This window comes from Podarcis erhardii (genome assembly GCF_964252035.2).
Source record: "Podarcis erhardii genome assembly, chromosome: 3".
Lineage (NCBI taxonomy): Eukaryota > Metazoa > Chordata > Lepidosauria > Squamata > Lacertidae > Podarcis > Podarcis erhardii.
Genome location: NC_138507.1, coordinates 64,376,513 through 64,389,706, shown reverse-complemented (window position 1 = coordinate 64,389,706; position 13,194 = coordinate 64,376,513). Strand labels below are relative to the sequence as shown.

The 13,194-nt window shown below is 41.9% G+C and overlaps 1 protein-coding gene across 1 annotated transcript; it reads right to left on the bottom strand.

The window, feature by feature from the left end:
- Window positions 1-927: 927 nt before the first annotated feature.
- Window positions 928-10,793, bottom strand: STX11 (syntaxin 11). The gene is made up of 2 exons (XM_081856016.1): window positions 10,666-10,793; window positions 928-2,413 (listed from the first exon to the last, which is right to left on the bottom strand). Exon 2 carries the CDS (start codon window positions 2,403-2,405, stop codon window positions 1,539-1,541), a length of 867 nt encoding a protein of 288 aa, XP_081712142.1. The 5' UTR covers window positions 2,406-2,413; window positions 10,666-10,793; the 3' UTR covers window positions 928-1,538.
- Between the last annotated feature and the right edge of the window lie 2,401 nt (window positions 10,794-13,194).

Below are 13,194 nucleotides of genomic sequence, written 5' to 3'. Positions count from 1 at the left end.
CAGCCTGAACAGTATGGCAAAGAGTGGGAATGAAATTATAATCCTCCCACCCACACCTGCTGTGCTCCTGACAAATATAATCCCCTTTAGCTGCTATTTGCATCAGGAAGGAAGCCTCTGCTGGTACCAGTGGAGTCTTCCCTCCCACTGCAAAAAACCCAGCACGGGTAGGGAGTATTTTCATCAGGACCACAGTGGTGGAGGGAGAGTTAAGCTTTCCCTCCCCAGCCCCTGCAGTCCTGGTGCTGCCCAGGCTTTACTATAGCTGCTATTTACAGCAGATTTTTTAAAAAAAGTATGTTCAATAACTGTGTAAATGGGTAAATCTGCACTAAAAGAAGAAAAATGAAGATAGCGGCGCTGCTGCCATGTGGATGATGCAAAAAGCTTCCGTGTGCATAAGCAGCACCATTTCCACAGCAAACTCTGTTTTCTCAGGCCATGTCCACACCATACAATTAAAGCACCATTATAGCACGTCATGGAGAATCCTAGGGACTGTCGCTCTCTGGGATCAGCACCCTGAACAAACTACACTTGTCGTCCTTTTAATGTATGGTGAGGAGGTGACTTCAGACTGTGTCCTGGTCTTTCTTGTAGCCTCTGGCAAATGTAACTACTATCACTCTGCCTTAGGCAGCTGATTCTGGGTATCATAAAAGGGCAGCTAATTTTGTATAATTTAATTTATTACTGTATTCTTGTATTTTCACTGCAAGGGAGGGAACAGACATTGTAGGATTTTCTGTGTCAGGTGTCGAGTAACAAGCAGCTTTGGTTGCTCTGCACCTGGACCTGGGGGGTGGATACACCATTTGCTGCTCCACCTGAGGTAGGAAAATGCCTTCGCCTGGTTCTGGCTGCTTCCATGTTTCCCTGCTCCCACAAGTGCCATCATGATGAATAAAAACACTGGACAGAAAGCAATTCAAGATCGTTCTTTATACACTAACAAAAAGATAGTTAAGGCTTCCACATTTATTTTAATATACAGAAATATCAGAACATATATAAAAAAATAAGTATATGCTGTGTACAATTACAACAAATCTTGTATCAAAATTCTCAGATCATGTGCACATGCTAGTTTTCTAAACAACATTACTGAGAATCACACCTGTAATTTTGTCCTTTTTTCTTTCATCCAGGAAAAAACAACGGCCACAACACTGCTTACTTTAAAGTCTATGCAGGTTGTTGTTTAAATTTCACAGAAAGCATTAATTTAGGAGAAATTCATTATACACCTGGTCAACATTTCCTTTGCTTTGTATATGTTCCGGTGTATGTGTAATTTTGCAGTAATGTTGCAGACCAGGTTAATTTTACCTTCCATTATATTGGAATACATGACAACTCGCCAATATCCTTTGGCTTTTGGTACAAGCTGCAATACGTGCACCAGAGTCATTAATGAACATAAGAAAACAAAAGGACACTGCTTTAGGGCAATTTCTCTCAAACTGAGCACAAACTTTAAGTGTCTTCAAATCTGAGAGTGTTCCCAAAACACTTATCTAGTAATTTCATGAGGACAATCAAATTTTGCAGCATCGCAAACAGCAGCAGAGGATTGTTCGGCAAGGATGCTTCCTTCGGTATTCGAGAGCTCTCCTCACTTCACCTTTAGCTTCTCCAACATATTCTTCAACATTATGAACATTGAGCTCAATAATATTGAAGGTGTCTGCCTGTTCTTCTACCAGCAGGGCTACCTGCAAGAAGAGTTCATGAACTTCCTTGATTCGGGACTCCAGTTTCATCAGCTCTTTGTGCCGGGTCTCTATCTCGTTCAAGGCCGAACGAGCTCCCTTTGCGTCAGACAGAAGGTTCTCAGAGAAAACGTCCCACCTGCCTTGTTCAATGATGTCCTCTATCTGGTTCCCAGACACTTCCTTGCCCATGATCTCTAGCTGCCGTTGGATCCTAATCTTGCAGTTCTCCCGCTGGTTCATCTCTGTCTCGTTGTATTTAAACATGGCCTCCTGAAAAGAATGCATAAGATCAACATAGTGGTCCTTCGCCACACGGGCTATGATTGTGTTTGAGCCATATTTTGTTTCTGCATCTTCACTGAAGTCTCTCAAAACTTGAAGCTTCCTGTGGATTTCTTCTCCACGAGCCTTGATGTCTTTCGCAATCGTGTTTGTGTCACGTTTTATGCTACTGAAGCGGCGCATAGAGGTGAGGAAGCGAGTGTTTTGTTTGCCCAGGCGTCTAATGTCCTCTTTCAGGTGGAGATTGCTCATTCGGATTGCCTGGATATCTTTGAAAAGACTTGCCAGGGCATAATCTGTTTCAAACAGCAGAGTGTTGTGAGGTAAGAGAGGCTGATTTTCTTCATTATGAGTATGTTGGCTGTAAAGCCTCGATAACTCAAAAAATTCAAAGAGTCGGTCTCTCATTTTGGCCTCTAGGGACAGAAATAGAAAAATAAAAATTAGTAGAAATAGCAAGCTTCTCTTAATGATCTAAATAGCTTTGCACACAAGACAGTGTGTTTGATGTTCCAAATATATTTACTGGAGTATCATGGACTTTACAAAATATTCTACCTTTCTGACACATTACTGAGTGTTGTAAACTCCATGCCCTGTATATAATTCAGTACACTTGTCTATATTTCATGGCAAGATCAGGAATGACATTTTGCCATGATGATATAGATTGCTATTCAAACAGAAGCACAAACTAAAGTCTTGATTAGTGACTAGACTTTGATTCCATTCCATCCATTGATTTAAATGAGACATTTAGTTTGCAGATCCAAAAGGAGCCTTTTCAGTTCAATGGGATATTTTGGGGAGGGGGAATCTGAATGGTATCACAATTGCTTTAAAAGGATTCTACAGGAGATAGCTTATGCTGTTTTTAGATGAAGAAAGTTAGCCTTTAACAGCTCCTCTTCTTTCTCCTATCCAAAAGTACCGTAAATGACATCGTCATAAACTTTTTTCAAGGCCAATGTTTAAAGGTGCATACTGCAGATGAGCATAATTAATCCATTTATTTATTTATCTATCACATTTATTAGTCTGTTCTAATACAATTATGCTGTAGGTTAATACCTTTTGGCTGCCTTCCAAGGCCTGATGAATTAATGAATAAATAAATAAGGTACATTTTATCCTTCCAAATATATCAAGGTGGCACATATGGATACCCACGCAACCGAAGTTCTCATCAAAACAACCTTGTAAAGTAGCTTGCCCTGGATCACCAGTGAGCTTAATGCCTGGGCAGAGATTGGAAGACAGATTCTCATTATCTAAGTCCAGTACTCTGCCTTCTGTGGCACACTGGCTCTCATGGCAACCAAGTGAAAAACAGATGAAAAATGTGGCCAGGGTGTGGTATCATAGTGGTGATAGCTGCAAGCAGCAATATCCATGGGTTGGATCTGGAGTAAGTCATGACAAGAACAGACTCACCAAACCAGACTTTGGTAATAGGGCATCCTGAGCAAGAACAAAAGTTGCCTCCCCATCACCCCCCCCAAATCACAACTCTATTGCCCTTCTGACTGGGACCTAACTTTACATAGCTACTCATATAAATATAGGTTGTTGTTGTTGTTGTTTGTGCTCCCATGGCTCGGCACCCTGTGGAGGGGAACCACGCACACTGCCCCAAATCTGGCACTGCCCTGAACCAACAACCTTCATGTCTCTAGCATTGTAACATCAGGCCATGACATAGAAATGGTTTTTTCAGAGTCTGCTTCACTAAGATAATTTAATCAGGGTTCACATGTTGGCAGATTGTTCAGTCTTGTCAATCAACCACCTATTTAACCAAAGTCAAATATTCCATGAAGCCATGATGCTGATTAAATTACAAGAAGTGGTCCGCTGCATACTGCCTTAAACAACTGTTGTTTAATATTTACTGTTACTTTGCTTTCTATATGTTAGAAAGTTAATTTTTGATACAACCTTTCATAATTAGAGATGGACTCTGGTGTACCAGCATAAAAGACTGAGTTGAACTGTTCAGTGATATTTTTTAAAAAGTGGATATATTCCAAATTACTTGACCAATATTTGACATGTCAGCTGACCAGAGATCATCGCCCCCCCACCTCAAATTCACAGTTCTAGAACCTTATATTCAGAGCAGTTAAGGTGTGGTGAAAAGATCTCTACTTCCCAGTAAATTAACCAAGAGTATTCCATATTGGTTAACACGGGATACAGAAAAGCTATTGTACCATAAAATTAATTTTGTTCAGGAATGAAATACTGTTAATTGTCTTAACTTTTAAGCAAACCAAATTACAGCATTAGTGTGTGAAACTGAAAGTGTATTTCATTGTATGCATAGTTTGAAGACATATCTGATTTAACTAGCAACAAATATGCACATTACATCAGACCTAGGACTGAGCAGTTGAAGCATCAACAGTATTTGGGAGTCTGATAGCTGTCAGGTGGGCGATAGCAATGTTGTTAAAATTTGAGGCAAAACAAAGAAAGAGAAGAGATTGGCTGAAATGCAAAATCTTACCATGTACTTTGACTTCAGCATGATAATTTCACTCTACACTTCTTCTGTGCTTTCCCCATACTCCTCCCTCCCTCCCTCCTGCCTTTTCCCATGTATCATGTAGATTTCTAGACACATGTTCAGACTGAACTATTTTTCTAGGCCACAGAAAGTCAAAGCCATTGCTAATTGTACAGAGATCGCCAACATGGTGCCTTTCAGACGTTTTGGATTACAACTCTCAGCACCCCTGACCATTGGCTGTGATGGGTGAGTTGTAGTCCAGAACGTCTGAAGGGCATCATGTTGGCTATCCCTGAAGAAACAGCATTCAAGTTACAGGGCGAACATCCAGCCTGTAACTCCTGTCCTCACCCCCACCAGCACTTTATGCTACCTCTACAGTTTCTTCACTACTCAATAAGTCTCCTATATCCCATCTAACCTATTCCACAATCCACCACCTGCTATTCCTCTCCATTTTCTCTAGGAAACATTTCCCTACAACCCAACTCAAGTCATATAAATCCTTTATACTGTAGTTCTCTTCCATGTCCTCCATGCCTTCAATGTAAAGATATTCAAGTGCAGCATAAGACGCACCAGAATGTCTCAGGCCCGCCTTGGCTTTGTTTTCATTGATGTTTGAATATTTAGGATGCCTTACACTGATGACAACAAAACTAGTCAGACAGGACTCACAAGCAATTAACAGCTGCTGCCTTTAGACTCAGGGGACTAACTGTTCAAATGATGAGAGTCCTGTTTGACTTGTTGTTTAAGTGCCCCTTCAGGGACAACTCAGAATGCATATCAGCCAGCACTTTTCTAGGTTTCTGTGTGCTGTATAGAAAATCACTCTGGGTCCGGGGAACTACAGAACTTTGCTGTACTGGGGAAGCAAGGTTTAACTTTCTCTGCCCTGCTCCATTTCCCCCATCCCCAACTTTTATTTGGTAAAGGAAATAAAATGAGGAAATAATGCAGAGGAAAGAGTTTTACTCCCTCCTCCTCCAGCACCAGGGTCCCAGTCTGAATCTCTTCTTGCTAAGAACATTCGTTTTAAAAGTGTAGGAGATCCTTTTCCTTAGATCTCTCAAGTCACCTCTAGTTTGGCCCCAGCTTAGTGTGTTTGGCCCCAACTTAGGAGGCAGAGTAAAATTAGGCCCATGCCTCAAAGAATATTAAATAATAATAATAATAATAATAATAATAATAATAATAATAATTTTATTATTTATACCCCACCCATCTGGCTGGGTTTCCCCAGCCACTCTGGGCGGCTCCCAACAGATTAAAGTAATCAAAGGCTGAAGAGAAGATAGCTTAGGTTATGCTCATGATAGCAGAAAACAAAACACAGGCGTTACGCCTAATGAACAACTGAAAATAAAGGTATCCTACTTCACTATTTTTCGGAAGCTAGAACCAAAGTAGCTCCCAGTAACCCTTAAACATGCAAACATTACAATACTAGTGTAATGCAAGTCATAAGACACATCTTATATATTTCCTTGTTAATGACTACTTGACTCATAACAGCTAAGAAGCCAAGTATGCAGGTAAGATTACTAAGCACCAACACTGTATCATACATTCAAAGAGCTCTAATTCTATTATCTAACTTCTCACCACATTATCCCTACAAGTCACATGCTATCAAGTGACTGTAACCTCATGATTACAACAATCGCATGTACACATAGCATTATGAAATAAAAGCTGTTACCAATCAAAAATTCCCAGAGAGCCTCAGATTCTTATTGCCTTGTTTATACTGCACATTTTCCATGATGTATATTTGTACGTATTCATGCAACCACCTACAAGACTCTCAAATGCAGATGTCACAAGCAAGGAAAACATGCAGGATTTCAGATGCCATTCCAGTTGATCAAAGGAAGAGAAGTCAAAGGGGTAATTCCAACCTAATGTTTTCATCCATATAGAATACACTCCAAGACTTTTCCTATGAATGTTGAATCCATGTGGAATTTGGTGACAAATAATGTGTCACAAATTCATTGAACACCGAGGAAGACCCTTTGTGGGGTCAAAAAGTGTTGGGTTGGGATATTTTTTGTTTGTTTGTCAGATCAGATTTTCTGAATATATTATTGTACTGTAGTAATTTTATCCATATCTTTATTGTATGTTAAAACCTTTTGTGGGTTTAAAGTTGCATTTTATTCTTCAGTACATTTTAGTAGCACTTATATATATATATATATATATATATATATATATATATATATATATATTGATCATACCCAATTCTGGGTCTAAGTATTTCAAACCATAACCAGCCCAGTCCTCTCCAGGTCTGCCTAGAGGTAAACCCAACTGAGGCTTACTCCCCATCAGACTTATTCCCAGGAAGCTGGTATAGCATTGAAGAAGCCTAAGAGATGCTTTCATATAAAATGAATAACACTGCAGCTTCCATTTACAAGAGGTTCAAGCACATTAGATTAATTTGTAAGTGTCCCAGTTCATACGTGGCTCCTAAAAAACCCCTTAAAGGATACACAAGTGTCTACATAAATATCTATAATTACTATAAAACAGAGCTATGCCATGGGTCTATGGAAGACTGTATAGAAAGGGAGCTAACATCCTGCCATCTGAAATACTGTACCAGAAAAACACAGTCTTGGTTCATGGTAAGCTCACCTATAGTTTACTAGGACCTCATGAATGTACTGTCTCCAGAAAGGAGCTCACTGCTGCTTTGCTCCTCCCTGATATTTTTTACTCTCGCACATGCTCAGCTAAGCCAAGGTTTGTCTTAGCATGTTGTCTGAACCCAGGTTCATTGTTAAGCTCTCTCCTCACTAAGCTGTACCCAAGAACAACCATTTGCCTTATGATGATGTGTGGACCAGGACAGTATATTTTTTAATTGCCTCTGCCATAATCAAAGTGTAGAGAACTTGAAAAATGCCACCCTGGAAAAAATAGGGGTCCTTTTCAGTATTGGCTGGTGTAGTGAGGTAGAGCTACTCTCATGGACACAGAAAGTGGTGCAGCTTAGCTGGATGACACCAGGGTGGCAGCAACGTTGGGCACACTGGTGGCAGCTGTGGGGCATCCCACCCCAGTGCCATCCAGGGAAGCTGCAGTGACGCCAGACGTAGGGGGAGTCAACATGGTTTGCCCCACTGCACTGTGTGTGCAAAGTACAAGGGCATCCTCTGAAACACCAGTAAGGTGGGATAGAGAAGAGATTGTGAGGAGACACGAAGGAAGTAATGCTTTGTTTCCAAATTCAAGTTTTTGTTTCATTTTTAGAATCAGAGCCGTTAACTGTAAATGCAGTAGCAATGGAAACAACAGGTTTGCACAACTGCCTTCACACTCCTTACTCTTCCAAAGCACACAGGAAATTAGTTACCGGTACTTAGAAATTTACAGGAACAGCTTACTCAAACTTAGTTCTTCTTTAACACTGAGCTGGATACAGTCCATGTTAGTTGAAATGAATGCGACTTAAAGAAGCCCTTGCTAACTTTTCATATTGATTTCAATGGAAACCAAGTTTAAGTATTTTAATCTGGATCAGACCTATTATTTCCCTTCCACAACAAACTGTTTTCTGGATGACCAAAATTTGTTATATCATCCGTATTTGAAGTTCTGACTTGTTAATACATATTGGTATAAATTTTCTGTCATGTTCATTCAACATATACACTAAAACAATAAAATTTAAGTTTAAAAGAAATTCTCCCCACCCAAACTTATTTGATTTTGCTTCCCAATTCCTGGATTGAGGAATCATGTTCCTTCAAAAATCAAACACACCCTAAAAATATAGAGAAGTCTAAGGTAATAGATCAGTTATGATTTTAAAATTAAAATGGAGCTATCTTAAATCTGCAATTTAAGTACTCATCACCTATTTGAGATTGATCTTAATTAATTGATAAGCATTCTATTTAGCCATTTAGGCCCTAGGAGAATAAAGTGAAAGGGAAAAGTAAGGAAGAGAATCCAGTTTTTTTAAAATGGGGAAGAAATGAAAATTTCCTCAAATAGCTTTTCATATCTAAATTATATTGATTCTCCCTATATAAAAGGTTCAGGTAAAGTAATATCATCATGCTACAATACATACTTCTAATTACTGGATTCTAACTAGATCCAATCCAGTGTAATTAGAACCCAGTATTAAAATAGATTATATTTGTTTGCTTCTTTTTGGATTTCCCTGATGTTATAAAGAAATGATGAACAAGTGTTTTCTAATCACTAATACCAGCAGTTGTCAACATTGATGAGCCCATGCTTTTCTCACCCCTCCCCTGTGACACTTCCTTTTGACAGACAGAAAGTGAGGCAGTACACACACACACACACACACACACACTGCTTTTTCATGGGCTCTGCCCCAAAGTTTGATTCAGAAAGCAGAAGTGAAACAGATCCTCTGGAATGTGAATCATTTTACATGGTTTTTTCAAAGTCACAGGTCCAGAAACATTGGCCCACAGCACAGATCCTCATGTATGTTTGTGATTTTTACATAGAATAATAGTAAAACCACAAAGCACAGAACACATTTGTGAACACAGAGGTGACCTATAATTTGATGTCAATTCTGAGGGGATCCCTTGTAAAAATTATAAGGATCTGTGCCTCAGATCAGGTCCATGATTGTTAAAGTCAATGAAAACAGATATATGATCTTTGAGTTAATGGTTGTGTGTGTGTGTGTGTGTGTGTGTGTAGGGGGGTGATGTGTGAAGAAATACAACATTTCAAGAGAATCCATTTTACTGCTTCCAGCCTTCTCTCTCTCCTCAAACCCCATCATTATCTCTCTCCACAGCACTTCAAGGGCTCTCTCTCTCTCTTGACTCCTATGGCACCCCGTTTTCTCACCCCCTTCCCTCTATTCCCCACCTTTCCCTGATCACTTCCCTCTCCCTCCTTTCCTCTTGGTTGCTTTGCTTTCTGTTCAGCCGAGCCCTGAAAGGTACATACTGTAGAACTTAAAGAAGTGGGAAAGAGTGTCGCTGTTCTAACCTCCTCCTTTTTAAGGGGGTTTGGTAAGCATCCTGGCTTGACAGTGGACATGTGATGAAGCATCCTGGCAATCTCATGGTGAATAGTGAGGGGGGAGCTCAGAAGCTTTGCAGGCACCGCGGGCACCATGTTGACTACCCCAGCTTCACACATGTATAGATAGCCAGCTCTTCCTTGACAGCCAGTTTAAGACGATGTAATTTAAGATGCCCCCAAATAACTATGTTATGAAGCATGCAGATGTCATTAATAACAAGAAGAGGAGGATGAGGATTGTAATAATAAACTAAAAAGCTAACACAGGTTTTTTCCAACCAAATGCTACTCGGCTTCACATCCACTTAAACAATCAGACCCTTAGTTCGATACGAGGTGAACAAAACGTTATGGAAGTCTGGCAGAACATTTCCCTCGGCGCCCCTTAACAGACAAACTCCTAAGTAAGTGTGGATAATATTGCTGCCTTCATTTCATGATCACCACAAATCGTCCACATTTAACTCAGGGAAGGAAGTCTGGCAAAGCCGAAGCCTCAGAAAGTTTCCTCAGCAATAAGCCCACTTTGAGTTCAGTGTGTGAGCAGGTTGGAGGAGGCTGTAATCTTGCGCACCCTTACTATGCGCATGGTGCAAAGCTTGACAGTCAAGGCAATAGGCACAAACCACTTCCAGCCGAAGTCACTGGTAACTCACACCAAGTACAGGGGGCCAGGACTGCAACCCAGGACCGCCTGGGTATCCTATATAAGCCACCTTGAAGCAACAGTGGAGAAAAGAAGGCCAAGTTCCCCTAAATCAGACAAATTCTTCTTACAGCTCATCACTAGTTGCCTGATCGCCAAAAAGCGCTTCAGCATCGACGGCAAAAGTTTGTTCCTCCAAGACACCGAAACTTCCCCTCCAGCCCAAGAAACAGAAGGCTTCTCCCGGAGCCGGGCGCCGGCCACCCCCCCCGTGATGGTCCACACAACTCCTTGAAGAAGTTCAGGCTGGACGTAAAAAAGAAAGAGCGAGTCCCACTGACCTAAGACAGGAGGAGGCACAGCTTCTTTTCCTATTTAGATAGATAGATTTGCTGCCTGGCCCCATCACCATTTCCCCCCAAGGATATTTCCATGCCGTCCTCCAGGGCTATAAGGACCCGAGCACTTACCAGCATGCACTGGGGAAGAGACGAGAGCCTGGCGTCGCGCTGCTGCTGCCCCAAAGACGCCCCAGCCAAAAACACGCCGCCTGGTGCAAGAGCAGGTCAACTTGGCCAGGGTGGGAGTTTCCCCCGCCGCTTGACTCGCCCCGCCCCCGGCTCCTCCCGCGCGCTGCCCATTGGTTCCCTTTCCCTCCCCCGCCAGTGATGGGCGACGCGGTGGCGGCGAAAAGGCACAACTCGAGGCTGTCTGAGAAAGTCGGAAACAATGCTGGGATCGCCGCGGTGTGTCCGGAAGCGGATTCTCCGGGCGTGTTTCCTCGACGAGGGATGAATCCCGAGTCATTTTCGCCCCAGGCCTCCTGAATCACCGCGGGTAAAAGCGGGGTGCTCTTAAACCTCTCTGTGTCAGTCAGCATCTGCCACGAGACGCCCATCGGACTGCCGCTTAGGGCGGTTTTGAAAAGAATAGTGATTTAAGTGGCATTAAAGGGTGAAAACACGCACAACTCGCAAATAAGGGAAAGTGGCTCATCATAAATGCCTGGAAGAGTCTGGATGTAAATATGGGGAGGAATGTGGTTTCCTTTTCAAATAAAACCTGGATAGGTTTCAAAGGTGTTCCTCGCCCACCCAAAAATGAGAACAGACTATATAGTTCATTGGTAGAGCACATAGGTTGCATGCATAAGAACTCATGCTCACCTTCAATACCGCTAAGCATCAGTCGCTGGGCAGCACAGATAGGCGAGTGCCATTGCACATATCTGCTGCCCTGCTTGTGCGTTTCCACAGTGAGAAAAAGATGTTGGATTAGATGGGCTGGCCCTTTAGTCCATTCCAGCGGGTCTTGTCTTACATTCTTAAGAATGGGATCCAATGATGGGAAAGACCACTGCCTGAAACCCTGGATAATGTCTGCCCGTGAGACTAGACCAGGGAGGGATAGCCATCCTGGTGTCCTCAATATATTGTTGGACTCCAATTCCCATCAGCCACATCCAGCAAGGCCTGGGCTTAGGGATGATGGGAGCTGCAGTTCAGCAACATCTGGAGGGCACCAAATTGGCTTCCCCTGGGCAAGACAAAAGAGTAATAGTCTGGCTTGATATACAGTGGTACCTCAGGTTACAGACGCTTCAGGTTACAGACACTTCAGGTTACAGACTCCACTAACCCAGAAATAGTACCTCAGGTTAAAAACTTTGCCTCGGGTTAAGAACAGAAATCGCACAGCGGTGGCGCAGCAGCAGGAGGCCCCATTAGCTAAAGTGGTACTTCAGGTGAAGAACAGTTTCAGGTTAAGAATGGACCTCCAGAATGAATTAAGTTCTTAACCCGAGGTACCACTGTATAAGGCAACTTTTTATGTTCCATAGTTCAGATTCAACTTGGCATTCCGTTGCCAACAACTCATAAGCACCAAATCCCATGAAAGTTTGGGACTGTGTAGCTGTAGTGTAGAAGATTCTGTTGTTTGTAAAGAAATCACTGGCTTTTATTTTCTCTGATGCCCTACTGGAAAAGTCACATTCCTGCTTATGAAGGAAGCCTGGCTATATCCCTGTGGTTAAGGGAACACTCCATCTTTCAGCTGTCCAAAGGGTCTCCAGACATGCCTAGAACCCAGTATCTTTAACCCTCCCCCCACCTTAGGTGAATTGTTGTTGTTGTTATTTTCTTTTCCTGCCATCCCCAGCCTTATAGCCCAATGGGACTTATTTCCAAATAAGATCATAAGTTTGTCTGCACATATTATTATTATTATTATTATTATTATTATTATTATTACTACTACTACTACTTTTGCCCTGCTTTCAGCCAAAAAGTATCCCAGAGAGGCTTATGTTACAATAATCTAAAACATGGCATACATATATTCTTTTTTTAAAAAAAGTGATACAAAGAAAAGTGGATGGCGAGGGAGGAGGGAAAAAGCAAACTCAGGCACCAGTTCTCAATAATAGTGTTGTTATAACAACCAGCTCCAGGGGTCGAAACAATTCAAGAACAGGAGGACTTAGGTGAGCTCTATTGAGCAAAGTGGGGCTTACCTCTGAGTAAACATGCATGAAATTGGGTTACACATGTCGTTAGGATCATTTTTAAATCCCCACACAACCCTTTCTTACCCCACAAAAGAACATAACTCAGCAACTAAGAGTCTTTCCAGAAAGCCATTTTTGTTTCACTTTTAAGGGGCTGTAAGTAACCCACTCTTGTCTATTCTAGGAAGTGTGGGTGGACTTGTGGGTTTCGGGGTTGTTTGTTACAGTTGGTCTAGTGACTGATCTGTCATCATTTGCCTTCTGTGGGAATTCCTTTTTTCTGTTATTGTGCAAACTTTAAAAGAACAAGGCACCCTGTTCTTTAAAGCTCATTGCTAAATTAATAGGATATGTTTTGCTGGGTTTTCCTTCTGCTGAACAGCAGGTTCTCAGTTCTTTCAATGAGGTTAAGGGATCCTTCTCCTGGAATGCCCTGGTGGAAGAAAAACACCAGGAGCACTGCCAGATCCAGGCTCGCACCAGAGATGCA